Source organism: Plectropomus leopardus, chromosome 4 (genome assembly GCF_026936395.1).
Source record: "Plectropomus leopardus strain MGB_pleo_1.0 chromosome 4, ASM2693639v1, whole genome shotgun sequence".
Lineage (NCBI taxonomy): Eukaryota > Metazoa > Chordata > Actinopteri > Perciformes > Serranidae > Plectropomus > Plectropomus leopardus.
Window position 1 is genome coordinate 6,501,178 of NC_142179.1, and position 18,060 is coordinate 6,519,237.

General features: G+C 39.4%; 1 protein-coding gene across 1 annotated transcript; it reads left to right on the forward strand.

Moving 5' to 3' along the window:
• Window positions 1–73: 73 nt before the first annotated feature.
• On the forward strand, window positions 74–16,456 carry LOC121945018 (protein transport protein Sec24C). Its single transcript, XM_042489015.2, has 21 exons — window positions 74–559; window positions 1,734–2,435; window positions 2,667–2,725; window positions 3,612–3,665; window positions 4,121–4,232; window positions 5,173–5,300; window positions 6,095–6,230; window positions 6,831–6,940; window positions 7,199–7,311; window positions 7,453–7,644; window positions 8,607–8,703; window positions 9,606–9,710; window positions 9,834–10,001; window positions 11,305–11,401; window positions 11,493–11,641; window positions 11,790–11,928; window positions 12,670–12,791; window positions 13,149–13,328; window positions 14,197–14,394; window positions 15,589–15,678; window positions 15,889–16,456. Exons 2-21 carry the CDS (start codon window positions 1,781–1,783, stop codon window positions 16,027–16,029), a joined length of 3,045 nt encoding a protein of 1,014 aa, XP_042344949.2. The 5' UTR covers window positions 74–559; window positions 1,734–1,780; the 3' UTR covers window positions 16,030–16,456.
• Window positions 16,457–18,060: the final 1,604 nt, after the last annotated feature.

Consider the following 18,060-nt stretch of genomic DNA (forward strand, 5'->3'; position numbering starts at 1 on the left):
GTGTTTTCTGAACATTACAGCGCGTTTACATGTTCGGCTAAAAACCCAAACTGACCCAAAAAATAAGCATAACATGGTACTCTTAAGTATAGTACAATACTTCAAAATTGTGCTTTAATATTATTTGATTAAGTGCAACAATGCATATAGACAGCTGATCTATAATTCACTGAAGAAACTTCCAGTGCAATGTATTTACTGCTATGGTAGTTTTATTTTGTATTTTTATATTCAAAATATTTTGCATCTTCCGTATCTCATGCTTTTACTTTGAAAGGAAACGCGGATATGCGTCGTCGTGATTTTGCTAGCTTGATGCTAACATCGCAGCTAAGGCTCAGGTGCGTGTATTTATGCTGCTGGAGTCGACGCCAAACATGTAACCGTCGTTTGTCGTGGATTTTAATTTCAATATAATGAAGAAAGTGGCGAAATAATACATTTGTCACCTCTCAGAAGTGTTTCGCTTCCGTCGCGGAGGTGGAAATGAAGACGTTAACGGTAACGTCAACGGACAAGTGCTGCAAGCAAAGCCCCCCGTTTCCGTCGATGTCTAAAGGTATCTAATATTTTAACATAATACTTAAAATAAGATTGTTTCCTTTATGTGGCGCTTTTTATTTCACCCTGTCCATGTCGAGACTTCACCGCTGACGAGAGCATCTCTGTGTTATGGGCTAATATTTTAGCTAACTACAGACCAACGTTAACCAATTCAAGCTAAACGTAACAATTTGCTTTTATAATCTTGCGTTTACATCGCGTTGTTAGTAGCCTGTTGGTGGTTTGATAGAGCTAAGTTAACTGTAACAGACTTTTGTTAAATAAATCACATTAATCTCACACCAAAAAAGCTAAATTTTGCTTGATATTGGTTGCAATCTGCAGCAACCGTTGTCTGTAACACAATTTTTCCTCATTTATTTACACAACGGAGTGTAAAAAAAAATCCGGTGTACAATTTAACAAATAAAACAACAGCAAAAATCCAGTGGGATATTACAATAAATAAAAAATATTATAAGACATTCAAATGTCAAGTGTTTTGATAGCCTTTTTGTTAGTCTAATCAATGAGTAGTATTCTTTAGAAAACCGACAATGTTTATTGCTAAACTTACATTTATCTATCAAGAACTTTGTTAAAACATTACCAAATTAATTATTTAAAAAATGTGTTGTCTTATTTTCTTTGGTAATGGGGAAAGTCAGAATGTCTCTTTTAATTTGGCATACACCTCCCACTAAACTGTTCATAGTCTATAAAAAGAGCACAAGAAGTATACACCTGATTCAGTTTCTTTTGAGTTTTTTGAATTATTGTTGTAAAGTTCAGAAAACATCTTCATTTTTGGTCTTTAGAAATACAGATTAGAATCAAAATCTTGTTTTATTGCCAAGTACATTTTCATATACAAGGTATGTGTTTTGCTGCAAAACAATTAACATAAAGGAGAGAACAAAAATACTGAATTGAAATAGAATAGAACATAAGAAAATATAGAAGCAATTTATACGCTCATCACAGTGCTTAACAGCTAGCTCATAATCAATAAAATAATAACAATAATAATGATAATAAAATAAAAAATAATAAGCTAATACTGAAGCACAGACCAGAAGACTTAGAGAAGTCATGAACTGCATAAAGGGCAACATGTATCTGATTTGTGCTGTAACACTATTTAGCCTGTCTCAGCTGTGCATCAGGACTCATTTGTTTTGCTTCCCTAGATCCCGCCTTCAAGGAGAAGCACACCTATCAGTGATGGTTATGGAGGATGATGGACGTCCCCACAGCCAATCAGAGCCAGACACCCTATCAGCCATGGGCGGGCCAGAACGGCTGGTTCCCAGCTTATCCTCAAGGACCCCCCTGCAACCCTCTGCCCAGCTTTCAGCATCTTAGCCTCGGCTCCCCTTCTGAACAGAGACCCTATTACAACCAACTGCAGGCGTCCAACCAGGGCTGCCACAGCGACCTCTCCACCTTTTCATGCAGAAGCAACACTCATCACAGCACACTGTATGCTAATAATGCTGATCAGAGTGTGCAGCGGGTCGCTCCCGATCCTCATATTTCATCTATGGATCCAGCTGCAAGCCAAGGAAGAAATATACCTCCATGTTCTCTCCCTCTTGTGAACGAAGGGACGCAGCCATGCAAGCTCCAGCAAATGCCAGTTTACCCTCCTCACAGCCCTTACCAAGCAATATCTCCCCCTTTCCAGCACCCATATGCACACCACGGTTCACTGAATGGACCCCAGTCACCAACATTTGGGCAATTTGTTAACCAGAGTCAGCCTTGTACTCCTCAGCCTTCATTTGCGAGGACAAATGTGGAGTCTTCTGTTGGATACACACACAATCATGCCTCACCAACCTCTCCTATCCAACAGCAGCCTCAGTGGACTCCTGCAGCACACTCAAAAGGTAAAGTTTATATGTAATATGTACATGGCATGTTGCAGAACCTCCCTCAGGAGCTGATCATTCAACTCACAAAGTCATTTCAGCACGAGCAAAATCAGTCAGTACATCACAGAAACTAAATAATAGCCAAAGACCGGGGCACTATAGGAAGAAAACAGTCAGTTAGTTCAGAATATAATACCCTAGTCTGGATTTCACCTCTGTGGTGTAACTCTTCTGTTTTCTCCTCAGGAGCTATAAATGCATTTGTTCCCAGTGCAGCTGCACAGGACAAGAACATCACGCCACAGGTGGGGAAAATACAGCATGACAGCTCTTTGATGTAGAAATTATTGCTGACATAGATAATCCTGTCATTAACTGATAAATCTGCTGATTATTTTCTTGCTATGTCAATGTATCATTTTGCCCATAAATATCTGACAATTAAGGGAAATACCCATCATAGTTTCCCAGGTTTCAAGTTGATGTCATCACATGTGTCACAACCAGCAGCCTAAAACATGACAATGTTAGTTTGCTATAAAATGCTATAAAGTAGAAAAACTAAAGTCCTCTGTGGGGGGATCAAGAGGCCCTCTGAATTTTAAGGGTTGTAAAAAAATTGCAAAAATGAAAATTCATTTTTTTGTGAAGAAAACTAAATTAAATCATTATTTTTCAAAGTTTAGATTATTATTTAAGATATAAACTTCTGCTAAAAACTCACAAGATAAAGGCACGATGATGACCTGAAAACACGGAGCCTTCACTCTCTGTCAAAGAGCTTACAAAACAATAACCCAGCACCAGGGGGAAGAAAACACTGAATGTGTCAATAAATAAGCATATTAAGATTGTAAGATTGTTAAAATTAAGGAAAAAATTACACAGTGCAGATAATACTATAAAAAGCTCCAAAATGATCAGGAAAATGTACCTGAGATGCAGTATTCAAAGGATTTAATTTGCTCAATACTCATTTGAATTGCTCATTTTTGACAAATTTCCAGCAATTATGCATTCATTATTTGAGTAGATTGTAAAGTTTATTAGTTGTTGGTACTGTTGTTACGCCAAACGTCACTTAGTCAGGGTTGCTGGTTATGATAGAAAAGGGGTTCCTTTAAGAAAAAGGTTGCAAACCACTGGTCTTGAAAATAAAAGTTGTTTTTTTTTTTTTTTATATCTTTGCAGTCTCCTAACTCTGAGTCTCGTTATGGTTTGGACCCAGAGCTCCTGCCCAGTGTTGTAAGTTTTATTCTTTTTATTCTTCACATCTTTTCTTGATTGACATCTGCAGCTGTTCTGAAAATACTGTTTCCAGCTTCTTTCAGGTTTTCACCCTAAAGGGTGACACACACTGGCAGCATCAGGAAGCATTGCATCATTTGATTGGTGTCATACAGAGCTGATATTTGTTTCCTTTTACAGTTCATGTTTAAGAAAACATGTTTAAGAAAAGGTCCAGGACTTGTACTAGTGATTCCTAACTTTATCTATTATTGTTTTCAACTGGAACTACTACAAAACTGTGTTTCTTTGACACAGTCTTTGGTAACATATTTTGTGCTTATTAGTAATTTTACACATTTTATACATAGGCTTTTATTAATGTCTGAATATAAATATTTTATAATAGATCCTGCCTCTATTATTGTACTGACTGGCATCGTAACAGTGCTGAATCTCTGTGTCTGTCTCAGGTGAAGGTGATTTCAGAGGACAGGGCAGAGTGGGAAGGCAAAGTTTTCGTCTCAGAGCCTTTTTCCCGTCTTCCTCCTCTGGCAACCACTTCCTGTATCGTAGAGGACAGGGGTAAACGCACACAACACTGTCTGTATCTTTGTCACAGAGATATGCTCCATTAAAATGTACTTTATCATGCTCTATGAGTACAGATAGCGTACTTAAAACTGCATCAACAATACTCACAACAAAGGGTACGATTGAAATTTTATTCATCCACGTATAGTCATCAAGTGTATGAAAACATTTGCAGCTTTTTGCCACGTCTTGATTCATGCGTGCTAAATGATGCCAGCTTTAAAGTTATCGGCAAAAATGTTTTGGGCCGACTGAAGGTTTGTAAAAACTCCTGTCTGAACTAAAATTGTTATGTTAGAGTATCTTAGTGTTAGATCAGTGTTTTTGTTTGAAGATTTTGAATTTCATTGGGATTATTACTGGTTAAAAAAGGTTAAAAGTAAAAACCAAAGTAGTTTTACTTGGCTCCATTGAAAGAAATCAACAGTGTTTGTATGTGTTGATTCACTGATTTTATATCCTGGCCCACCATAACAAGTAAGAGGCTAAGGTGCCTGTAGTAAAACAGACAAGCCCAAAGACAGACTTGATTAAAGCGGACGGCCTTAGTCAATGTGGATATGGTGACTGAGTTCGAAACACAAATACATCAGGATATTTGTATGCAGATTACCTCCCACTAAACACTGAAAAATAGATTTTTAAGTGTATAAAAACATTGTGGTGTCAGTGAGATTTGTGTCTCACAGAGTCAGTGCGGATTGAAACATTTAATAAAATAGAAGCAAAGTTATGGACTTTCTGAAAACGTTTTCACTGGGTCATAAGAGTTAAAACAGTTTGAGTTCAGTTCGGAATTACAAATCTAATGTTTTAATGTGTTTCTGTGTCGGTACTTTTTCCCTCCAGCCCTTCCTGTCACCACATTGAGCTTCAGCACACTTTAATTAACCCTTACGTCCTTTTTGACCTTGTCTCTATTGATTTCAAGGTAATGCAAGTCCTTCCGCCATCCGCGCCGCCTCGTACTGTGTGCCCTGCGAAGGTCAGACTGCCCTTCTCAGCCGTCTGCCGCTAGGAGCTTTGGTCACCCCTCTAGCGAAACAAAATGCTGAAGAGGTCAGTTTTTAGCTTCTCTGCTTAATCTCTAATCTGTACCCGACTAAAGATTTACATTTTGAATCCGATTTATCGATTCTTGTCTAATGTTCACTCAAATTATGGTTGTTTCTCTGTTTTAGCTTTTCTTGCTCATTGATCCATATTCTCATTTTTGACATTAGTTGAAACTCTTTTTTTTCTTAAATTGGCATAAGTAATTATTTTCTAACAGGACATGTTCCATCCAGCACTCTATGTTGTGTTTTGAGGAAGTGTGTGCTCTCCACAGTACTGAAAAGGAAGTGGATGAGATTGATAGACTCACAGAAAATGTCACTTTGACAGAGAAACACTGATAATTTCAAAATATATTTAGAGCTATGCAAGTGTCATGTCATAGATCATGATAAATTTAGAGAAACAGAGCAATTCCATGTAAAATCATACATTCAGCACCCCAGTATATCCTAAATGGAATGATCCTTTCTTTTAAAACGACATTTTTATGCAACTACAACAATATGAGTGCCAGATTGCCAGTCAAGTCAGGCTCCTTTTGATTGAGTCATTGAATTGTCCACTAATTGGGGTCACTCGTGTTATTATATATTAAATTAATGCTGGAAAAGTAACAGCTATAACTAAACACGCACTTACAAATAGAGAAACACAAAATCTCTAGGGAGGTGTTGGCATGGAAGCAAATCCAAATAATAACGCTACAATTAAACCATGTGTTGTTTTACGGGAAGTTTTTTTTGTGGCAGTATTAAAGTGTATTTAATGTAAATGTGTGTGTTTTTTGCCTCTAGAAGCCCCTGCCAGTGTGCAACGAGCCAGAGTGTGTTATGAGTTGTGGTTGTTGCGGAGCCTCCATGTGTCCTTCCATGAGCTGGCAGGATTGTGGTCAGAGGTTTTACTGCCCCTTCTGTGGGAAACTCAGTGAAGGTCAGATTTTACTCTTATTATATACAGATATGCTCAAACCCAAGATGAATTTCAGTGTAAGATGACTGTGTTCCGGCACATGCATAAAAGTATAATTTCAAATCCATGCTGTCAGTGATTGAAAAAACAAAATTTTAGTTTGATAAACTGCTGCAGCTACTGTGAATGTAGTTCCCTAAGTATGTTGCTTCCTTTGCGAATTACGAAAACTTTATTGTCCACAAATGTGAAAATTTGCCTCCAGTTTCACCATGAAATATATAAAAGAATAACCCTAAGAACATAAAAACTAAAAATTGAATAAAATAAAAAGAACAGCAATACAGTCCATGTAAAAAGTATAAAAGTTGGTCTCGGTGATAAACATTTGAGCAGATTATTCCAAGGCACTCTCTTGAAATGTTAAAACGCCTTTATTTCTACAGCATGGTCACTTCAAGAGAGTGCCTTGGAATTTTCTTGACTGTTTATCCCAGTATATCCCCCCCAAAGAGCCCCTCCAACAGGATGACTTTTGAGTCTTGTATTTTTTAAATAAATACTCGTGTAGAATCATCATGCTGATCAGCAACAGTTTTTCTCTCCTCTTTTGTTTCTCAGTGCCGTGGCAACACTACCAGCCCATCAGAGGGGCCGAGGGGGTTCGGGTGGATAAAGAAAAGAGGCCTGAACTCAGTATGGGGTCATACGAGATACTCAGTTCTCAGAAGGTTAGTTTCAGCTGCTACAATTGTTAGTTTTATTTGCATGTTAGTTTTTACCTGCTCTTGAATGTGTGCTTCTTTAAACATATCTACTGTGCATCAGTGTTTGGGAGGAAAACGCAATCTGGATACTGTTTGTGTAGGACAAACTTCATAATACTGTAATGCTGTGAGTACACATGAATACTTTGGGCCAGTACGGCTATATTTGATAGGCATTTTATGGGGAAAGATGTCCATATAAACTGTTGTGCTTTTTTTCAGGGTGAACCTGCTGCGCTGCTTCTAGCCATCGATGTGTCGACTCCAGCACTGAGAGGAGGACACCTGGAGTTTGCAACACAACAAATACTCACTCTTCTCACCTCTCTGATGGGGTAAAAACATGCTCACACACTTTTTCACAGTCTGCTCAGTAGTATTCCTCAGCAGGTTTGGAGATACTGTGAAAATGGGAACAATGGTCCATGATCTGGTTTCCAGACAGCTGTCTTTAAAGTTTTGTCTCATTTGTTTAGTGAGGATGGGGATGCCTTGTCAGACATCCGCGTTGGTTTGATGACCTATGACAGTAGGATCCATCTGTACGACCTCAGCCCCGCCCTGACCCGTCCACACATGCTGGTCATCACGGAGACAGAGGACCTGCAGCTTCCTGTGAGGGAGGGGCTTCTGGTGCCACTGAAAGACTGTATAGACAGTATCGACAGGTAACAGACGTGTTGACAGACTGTTTTTTTTTCAGATCTATTTTGCAGAGTCTGCTTGACTAAAATAATAAAAGTGCTGTCTCATACACATTCTGCTCATAGCTTCATACTAGGGATGCACGATAATTATCAGCCCGATAATGGGACTTATGATGTCATACCGATAATTCTGATAATAACATTTTTGGCAGATAAATAGAACAGATAAAAATTAGCATAAATTGGTTTAATTTCGCCTGTTTTGCCCATGGTTTCGCTCCGCCAGTACTACGTACACTGCATTATGCTGCATGTCAAAAACATGTCATCATAGTCAGCAGCAGGGTTTCCCCTACTGTTTCGTTTTCCTTTTTTTAACTCTTTCCCCACCTAGACAGGAGAAACATTTAGCTTCTTATTTAGATCATCAGTGAACAAGGAGGAAATAAACTGTCCAGGGCCGGGCCTTGGCATAGGTGATGTAGGAGGTCGACTAGAGCGCCGCTGGTTTAGCTAAAAATAAATAAATAAATAATTTGTCTCTGAATGTCAGCTCCGCTCTCATTCTCATCCGGTGTCTCCGCCGGTGTCTCATCCAGTGTCTCCGCCGGTGTCTCCGAATGTCTAAAAATCAAATTTTTTGCTTTTAGTTTTCAATATGAAGAGCATCCACCAAGCAGCCTAAAAAAAAACCGATTAGCAACAACGCACAGCGGTTTAGTGGCTGATGACATCTCATACAATTTGATGCCCCAAAATTGTGTGAGCTGTTAAAAATAGGCATTATCTATTTCATAGCTCCGTACCTCTAAGAGAAATTTGGTATTTAATATGATCCCTTCCAGAAGGTTTTGTCTGTCCCTAGAAAGTAACAAATGCGCCATTGTGAATAAAAGGGACATTTTTGCTCCTTAACTAAAAAAATATTATCCCTTTAGTATTCCTTGGCACAAAGTGATCATTATTTCTGTCTGTGCGTCTAGTGTGTTGCAGCTTATTCCTCAGTTCAGTCCGGAGCGTGATGACTCTAATGGAATTCCCATGGAGCTGCCTGTTAAAGCAGGGCTAGCCATACTGCAGGTCAGTAATCACTGCTAATCACTACTGGGTTTTCTTTAAAGTTTAATGTAAGTTTCTCCTGTAAGTTTCTCATTTATCCCTTAAATGTCTTGATTATATTGCAAACTGTCAGTGACTACATTTACATGCACACTATTATTATTATTCCAAATATGACTTCTGTGTATTATATGGGTTATATAAATAGCATATTCTGTCTGCATATTCCATATTCAGTCCTTTTCTGAATGTAGCGTTTTCTGATGAAGACGTGGCATTTGCCGATATTACTCTGGTTTTAGGAGCGTTTCTATGGACATTTATGCAGTGCATTTAGGATAAGAGGTTGAGGTTTTTTCCACAGTTTGAGACACACAATCTGTTTCCAGTCAATTCTGTGCATTGTCATGGAGATGTTGCACACTAACCAACTAGCCAACAGTTTGCAGGGCTCGTGTAGAAATGCATGCCCAAAAGAAAAGCCAACATTCCTGGTCAGAAGTAGAAACACATTTACTTTTAAACATGTTGTGAGACAGAGATCAACAGGTTTTTAATGAAAGACAGATATTAGCAAGTTTTTTGATATGTGGAAATATCTCTGCTGACCCTTTTAAGAGGATGTTTGAAGGAAAGTAAGAGGGAGACTGCACAATTGAACAAGTTTAACAAGTTAATCAGAACATGCACAGACGCATGTAAACGGGAGTGTTAGTGGAATAATCATTTTCATTGTCTATGTAAACAGCTTAGTGGGAGTTTTGTCTTTTTAGAATAAGGGCAAAAACGAATATTTTGTGCTTGAAACATAGTCAGTGATAAGTGTTGGGATGTGACTTTACCACTTTAACAGCATCCTCTTTCAACGATCTTGATCATTTTCCGTGATGTGATTAAAAAAGTCTGTTGTGTTTATTTTTCAGGCCTTGAGTTGTCCTGGCAAGCTGCTGATCTTCCATACTGCCCCTCTGTTAGAGATGGGACACACAAACTCGTCCTCAGGGTTCTTTGGCTCCAACAAACCAAAGGTACGAAACACACACACACACACACACACACATGCACATGCACACTCAGAAACAGCACTATTGTATAGTTTAATGGCTGTATGGTTGCATTAATTCCCTTTTCCTTTGTTTTTTTCCCCCTAGTCCATCTTTCAGCCATCTGAGCTAGCCGTCTCATTGGCCAAGGAGTGCGTCAGTCAGGGCTGTGGCGTTCACCTGTTTGTCCTCTCCCAGCAGGACGTAGGCGGGGCTTGGCCGGGGCACATACCATATCTAACAGGCGGAGCTCTTTACACCTACAGCCATCTGCAGGTATGTCAACAGCTCCTCCCATTGTAGCACTGGAAATGGCATAAAAATAACTACATAAATAAGAAATCTAAAGTTTAATAGTTGATTAGCTGAGATCTTTTGTTGAAAGAATAGTTTGACAATTCTGGAAAATTTAGATGAGAAGACTGCTACTTTTTTGTCTGCTATATTTAAAGTTACAGTCAGCAGCCAGTTAGCACATTATAAAAATGCTGTTGTTGTTTTAAAGGTATACTAGTCAGGAATTGTTGGTTGTTGTTTGTAAACAGTATTGCCAGCAGAGGTGAAAGTGAAAGCAAAACCCAGATTCACTCCACTTGGCGTTTTGCCTCGCTGTATATGCGTTTTTCAGCACCCGTCTGGCACCTGGTCCCTACCTTCATATAAAGTCAACAGACAGCCACACACTTCTAATGGGTCACAAGTGATGAAAGAGAGGGATTTTTTTCTCTATGTGTATTATTTTGAAGTCAAATCCATCATAGTATATCTTTAATTAAAAATATTACATTGACAGCTTGTGATGGTGAAGGTGTATATTGTTAATATCGGAATAGAAATTGGTTATATTTATGTTTTAATTTTAATTTTTAATTTTTTATATATGTGGTATTTGATAAGTATTCACTTCCTCCTACCTTTTGTGTTCAAAATAGACATATTGTTAACTAGCTGCATAAGTGACTAGAATTTACTAGTAACCAAATTGTTGTAAATAATTTTCTGTTAGGTAATCTTGCATTCATATTTGTTACAAAATATGGCAAAAATAATGGTACTACACTGCCTATTTCTCATCTAAAATATTTTCAAAAATGTATTTTAGGGCCCTGTTTAGCTGTAATAGCAAGAGTTCAGAAAGTGGGAGTCATATTCTTTCCTGCACAGTGAAAATGGAGGCTGAAAAAAATAAGATCAGAGGGTAAAAGTAAGTGCCACTAATTAAATAAAAACTCTCTGTCATTGCGTTGCATATTTCTCACCTCAAATGTTTTCAGAAACATGTTTAAGCTTACAGTTGTACTGTAATACAAGCTTGTTTGTTACCAGCCAGCTGTTGTGTCAAACTGACAGGTTTGCATTAAGTTACCCACCAGCGGGCGTGTTTATTGATCCGATGTGGCGCAGTGCATTCTTTTCTACCTCTTGAGAAGAAGTGAATGCCATTGTCCTTTTTCTCTGCTTTCTCTGCTCATACAGCACATTTTCAAAAGTATTTACATCTTTCTACTGCATAGACAGCCTAGTTTTATGAAAGGACTGTCATTCCAACAGTGAAATACTTCTTTAATTTTCACTACAGGGAGAATTGGACAGAGAGCGTTTCAGCACTGATCTGAAGAGGATTGTAGAGACAGACACAGGCTACAAGGCTGAGCTCAGGATTTTTGTCAGCAAAGGTGAGAGGTTATTTTGTGAGTGTGTGATTACACAGGCAGTTTCATTTAGAAATACCTGTGTGGTTCCAGCCTTTGTACCTGTCCTCAACAGATCTGCGTGTGTCTGGCTGTTATGGACTTTATATCCCTGGACCAAGCCCCAGCCAGGTCACCATGGCAACTCTTGATTGGAGGACAACGCTGGCTGTGGAGCTCGCACACACCAGAGCTCTGGACGAGACAAGAGGTGTCGCCATACAGGTGGGTTTGTGTTCATTATCATCAGAAAGGGGTTGAATTTACTGACCTCACACTTTTGTTGTTTTGATGTCATCCAAGTCTTCCTTTTAGTTTAGATTTAATTGAATTTTTAACCATAATCCTCCTCGCTCTCCCCCCTGTTTGTCAGGCGGTGTTGTCTTACAGCACCCAGACAGGAGACAGGAGGACCAGGGTTCACACTCTGACCCTGCGATGCTCTCGTCACCTACAGGACGCTTTCCGACAGTACCAGGCTCAAACACTGCTCACCTTCTACTGCAAAAAAAGTAAGGATCTTGTACCATAGATCAGGGTTCCCGTCATTAATCTAAAAATAAGGCCTTTTTTATATTAAAATGACTTAAATTCATCTTTCAAAAGTCTTGAAAATGCTCAGACAGGGCAAGTAGGATTTATGAATATTTATTTCTGACATTGCATTGTTAATCTCAAAATAATTGGTAGCATCTATGTTTTTGTTGAATAATTTGTTGTCCCTCTATAGTTCATAAACCTTAAAAAATATTTGTATGATAATATAATATATTCATTGTCTTCCATGTGTTTTACTCTAGAAAGTTTTTTTTTTTTTTTAAATTTCAGGTAAATAATCTAACATTTCCACTGGATCAAAGGCATTTCATGTTTTATGTCATACTGAATATTTGGACAAAATTAAATTGTCGTTCCATTTTTTGTCATTTGAAAAGCTAATGACATAGCTGAGAAATTGTTCTTATCTCCATACTTAAAAGACAACAGTATTTTTTCATAAATATTAGATGACTTTTCAGAATCTAAAGCCAATTTCTGTTTTGTGTTTTAAAAGTGCTGTAAATTCCACTCTTAATCTGAATTGTAAATATCATGTTGAATACGATGCATGTACTTTGTAAAATGCTGAAACATAAAAAGCCAGTAGAGCACACCTTCTTTTCTGTACAATATTTTTCAAATAAGTGAAAAAAATGCTTTCAATTGAAGATGTCACATAAGACAACCTTAATTTGCCTTTGGTGTTTGTCCAGTTTACTGTGCAGTGCTGGAGCGCCCTCTACAGGAGCTGAGGGAGGAACTGCAGACGGAGGTAACAGAAGCTCTGGCATCCTACCGCAAACACTGCTGCTCTGCTTCAGTGTCTGCTGGACAGGTATATACTGTATATAATATACTTTAATGGCTATATAATAAACATCATAGTTTTAAATTCTCTCAGAAGTATAAAGTTTTCTTTCATACTCTTGAAATGTAAAGATGCACTGCTTTCTAAAAAGTTTAAATGTCATTTTAATTTCATTATTGTCAAAAAAATCTCACCAACTAATTTTAGTCTTTCTTTGCAGGTCTAAACCTCTATTCTGTTTTATTGTACAAAGTAGATCATCATTCTCATGTTATATCCCTCTGTATCTTTACACTCACGCTGCAAAACCTGCAACTGCAACAAACTGCAACGTGAATTAATTTAACATTTTCTGACCATATGTACCGTATGTTTGTCCTGTAGCTGGTCCTCCCTCAGTACCTGCGAGCACTTCCTGTTTACATCAACAGTCTGAGGAAGAGCGAGGTGCTGCTGCCGGGCCTGAGGAGCTCCGTCCACCAGCGGCTGCAGCAGCGCTGCCAGGTGCTCAGCATGGACACCTGCAGCACCTGCACTCACTTCTACCCTCTGCTGCTGCCTCTGGTCAGTATCATCAATATGATAGTGTTTGTAGTAATCAGATGTACCAGGCTGCAAATGTGCACTACAGAGCTGAAACAAATATTCACTGCTGGAAAGAAAGTCTTTTCATAAAACAGGGCTGTCTAAAGCCTCATTCCCACTGCACAAAAAAAGGCTATTAAATGCAATGATTGGCATAATAATTGGCATTGGTGGAAAAACAACACCCAGGTTGAAGCGCTGATTTCATCTCCTTAACCGGTGAGATGCAATGAAGTGCCGTAACTAATTACTGTTCATCTCCTCCTAAGCAGCACTAAAACATTATTTCAAATTATTCTGCACTGAGTTTGAAAGAGAGACTGAATCAGTAAGAGATATACAAAGTGAAGAACCACTGAAAAGTTTTCAGTCACCTCTGTTCCTACTGCTGTCTATTGTTTACTTGTTCTCCTGCCTATCCATGACACTGAACGGACACACCAGCAAAACCCACACACACTCCGGCCGACAGAAAGGCAGCACACTCATGTGCTGGAGCAATGTGTTCACTGGTAATATTTACTCCTGTTTGAAAAAACCTGCATGCATGCGCTAATTTTGGTGGGAAAGTGGTCTAAAGTTGTAAATACTTTCAAAACTGGTGGTACAAAAATAGAGGAGAAGGGGTGGGCATTTACTCAAGAGGTAGATAACCTACAAAACACAGTTTCTCCAGCATTGCATTAATGTTGATCTGTGACCTCTATGTCTCTGACCAAATTTTGAACCGATATAAACATACTCAGTAGATGAACATTGTTTTCACTTGACATAGCAATCGTAGCATGATGTCTATTTATGCCTTTTGACACACATCAGTTGGTTTTCCCTCATTTGTCGCCTGCAGCCGCTGTCAGTCGACAGCTCCAGCTCTCCAAACCCAGAGGAGGCGCAGCGCTGCTGTGCTGCCAGCCTGGAGCCCAGAGGTCTGTATTTGGTCCATGCACCCCTCACGCTGCTGCTCTGGGTGGGAACTCAAGTCCCAGCATGCACCCTGGTTGAGCTCTTCAACACCAGCTGCTTCTCCTCCCTGCCCTCTGGAGAGGTAAGGGATTAGAGAGATATATGTATAAAAATACAAAAGCTAATGCAAAAATGCTGCATCTCCAGTAGGTAAATTGTCCCATTTAAGTGTTATTTTACTGTTATTATGGTGTGATTTTTTTGAAAAACAGAAATTGAAAAATTCAGAATAATGTCTTGTAACTGACTGCATGGGCTTTGCTGTAAAGGTTTCAGTAATGAAAAACATACCTTTTCACGTCAGAAACTGCTCATGGCAAGAATAAAAAAAGCACATAAAACTGTTATGTGTTAGCTGTAAACAGTATTTTATAAAGTGAAAAGCTAAAGTTCAGAGAAAGTTTTTGAGAAGAGGAAAGCAAGAAGTTGGAAGTGGTTTTGAAAGTGATGATAAAAGAACTAATTTGATTTGAACTTACCACTGCAAATTTGACCACTAAAACCGATAAAAACGTTACATTTCATTTTGGGGCTGCATGCAGCGCACTGCTTTGTTCGTTGCAGTTTCATTGCAGAAAACATCATAATATCCACTGCAGTTGTTTATAAAGGCTACTGTGAAATAAGGCAATTTAAGGCTAAAACTTAAATTTTGCAGCACGGTATCAAAAACTAAGTAACATCATGTTAGTATATGTCTGATGTTGTATGTAATAATGTTACCCATGTAGGAAAGATGTCAGCTCTTGTTGACAAAAAGAATGCAAATGTGCTTATTTGGCGATTCTTTGGTTTTAAACCAAACGAGAAAAGAGAGCCAGACAACATGAACCAAGTCTGCTACAGACTCCATCCACAAAGAGCAGCCGCAACAAAACAACGGCCATGGAGAGCAAGCGGCCCTCAATCAATGGAGCTTATTCAAATCTAAGAAAATATAAATGTGACAGTCAACGGTGGGGAGACTGCGTGAGAGGAGCTAAACATGTTATCAAATAAAAATAACCTCAGCAGCAGCGGATCTCATCAGACCCTTGTTTAAAATAGTGCTTACTGTCCATATATTGTAGCCACTTAAGGGGATTGCAACATGTGCGTCTGTAGTTCGTAGATATTTATATCTATGTACATCTCTCTCTTCTGCTTTTTTTTTGACCATTTACATGTATCATTGTTTTTATGAAAGCAGTATTGTCAGAAGGGGAATTTCAGACTCGCCCAGCCCTCGTACTGCAGCGTTAAATCTGATGTTTCGTGTTTTTATGTGTTTCTTCAGACCAAGCTGCCAGTTCTTGAAAACCCTCTTTCCATCAGCGTTCGATCGCTCATCAACACGCTGAACTCCGTGGCGCCCTGCGCCCGCAAGGTGAGCTGCTGAGCGTCCTGCTGTAGCTGAGGACCTCATCATCCTAGCATACATTCCACGTTGGACATTGAAATTATTTTTCTTTTGCATGTTCCATCTTCCACTTGGTGTCAAATGATGCTGAATACAACAAAGAATGGCTCAGAGTGGGTGTCGACTGATGATGCCACGACTTGTAGCCTCTGATAAGTGTCTGTTTTTCTGTCTCAGCTGTGGGTGGTGAAGCAGGGCGACACCTGCGAGGAGACCCTGCAGCGCCACCTGGTGGAGGACAAGAGTCCCAACGGAGGAGCGTCCTACGCAGACTTCCTCTACCATCTCCACGTCAACTCTGTCCGGCTTCTGCAGTGACTTCACACACACACACACACTCACACACACACAATCTCTCTGGGTGCATTATTTCTCTATTAGATGGCACTGCAGCCTCCAAAAAAAGAAAACAGGGATAGAAACTAAAGTATTAGTAGACAATATAATGATGTGGCGAATATCAAAAGCCGGTCGTCAGAGACGCAGGCGGTGCATGAGGACATTTTACGAGATATTCATATAAGGACTGCTGTGATGTGTGTGTGACGTGTGCTATGTTGAATGTGATCCGTGCTGTTCTGAAAATGTGTTTTATGATGTTAATTTATTCCCGTCATCATGGCAATCCTCTAATCTCTGTGTGAGATTTGCGTGTATGTGTGTCTCAGTGTGTGCGAGAGTGTGTGCGATGCCCACAGTGTGTTCTGTGTGTGCATTATCTCCTATAAATAAAGAAATAAATATATGAAGGCTTTAATTGAACCTTGATTTAAGTTTCTGCCCGTGCAGTCCAGCTAAAGACGGGAGATTTTTCAGCGTTTAAAAACATCAGTAGATCTGTTTCCTAATTAACGGTGCAAAAGTAAAGTTGTGTCTTTGACCTCATCATGTAACTTCAGATGAATGTGTGACTCAGGAAGCAGATAGGGCGACTGTCTAATGAGTCCAAGTGGCCTATCAAACAAATTGGCAGCAATTATGTTGTGCAAGGGCGGGAAGCACTCAAGCGTGTGGCTGAAGCAGGAGTGGAGGGGCCACAGACACCACAGCTGTGTTCGACAAAATTAGACTAAAGCTTTATTTAAACAGAAACGATGACGCGTTTAACATCCTACCACCGCTTTTGCTGTGGTTTCACTATAAGATCCCGACACCAGAAGCCAACTTCTGCATCTGAATGATACGCCGCTGCACGGCATCCATCGAGAACGTGGCCGTTCCCAGAGTTTTGATCCGCTGCCAGCAGGCACCTGACGGGCGGCATCAGTTGAGAATGCGGCTGGAAATAACCTGACGTGTCTGCGTGACACTCCTCTGGATGGCATCAGGTTGAAATACGTGAACGCGTGGTGTCACTTGAGAATGCGGACGGTGCAGCCTGTTACGTGTGTAAGAAACGCGTCAGGACGGCGTCAGGTTGTAAAGCTGCTGGTAACGATGTAAAAGAAGGAGCGCAAAGGTCCCTATAGGGTACCATGTGCCTCTCTTCCATAACCCTAACCATCCGTGTTAGCACGTGCTTTTGTTGACGTCCCGGCCTTGGTTACCATGTTACCATTTGTTTGTGATGCCTAAACATAACCACATGTGGAGTAATCCCACCATGTGCTTGTGTTGACATCAGGGTAGCGGCATCCTAAAACATCAGCAGCAGGCACAGAATGATACCCTGAGCGTAATATGTAGACATGGAAGTCTTCTGCAAAGCGGCAATATGTGACGACTTTGGATAAGGAGATGTTGCTAAAACTAAAGAGTTTATTCAGTTTAATTCAAAGGGGATTTATTAGCGTGGGCAAACGTATGTCTACATTGCTGTGTGAAATAAAAATAAAAAATATGTACAATAAGTAAAAATCTACTATAATTTAGTTTATATGCACGTAGATGCTGATTGGGTAACACCTCTGACACACTCACCAAACAGGTGAAAACATTCCTCAACGCACGTTGTTTGCACAATGTTGTGAGGAAACATGTCGTTCAGTACGGAAACAGTAGCAAAACGTTGTGCACTGTTTTGAGATTGAATGTGCCCCAAGGTCACTGTGACTACATGTCTACGTCTAATTCATGTGAGCACAATATTTCAAGAGAAACTTACGGAAGTATTTTCAAATTTGGCACAAACATCCATTTGAAAATTAACTGAGTAGAATTTGGTGGCCAATGTTTAGACATGTTTTTGCCATAATGCAAGAATTAATTTGTAATCATGAAAAAATTTCACGCAAATGCTTTTGTTTTTTATTTATATCCAAAAGGTCAAAGGTCAGCTTCACTTTGACTTCATAATGTTCTGCAAAATCACTTTTCTGGACGTTTCTCAACGACGTAATTCAGGAACAG

Bases quoted from the DNA above. Each gene is read 5' to 3' on its own strand.
- LOC121945018 (XM_042489015.2), top strand. From the start codon at position 1,781: ATGATGGACGTCCCCACAGCCAATCAGAGCCAGACACCCTATCAGCCA. The intron at 5,301-6,094 runs GTCAGTTTTTAG...TTTTGCCTCTAG, and splicing joins CGAAACAAAATGCTGAAGAG to AAGCCCCTGCCAGTGTGCAA. The intron at 14,395-15,588 runs GTAAGGGATTAG...GTGTTTCTTCAG, and splicing joins CCTCCCTGCCCTCTGGAGAG to ACCAAGCTGCCAGTTCTTGA.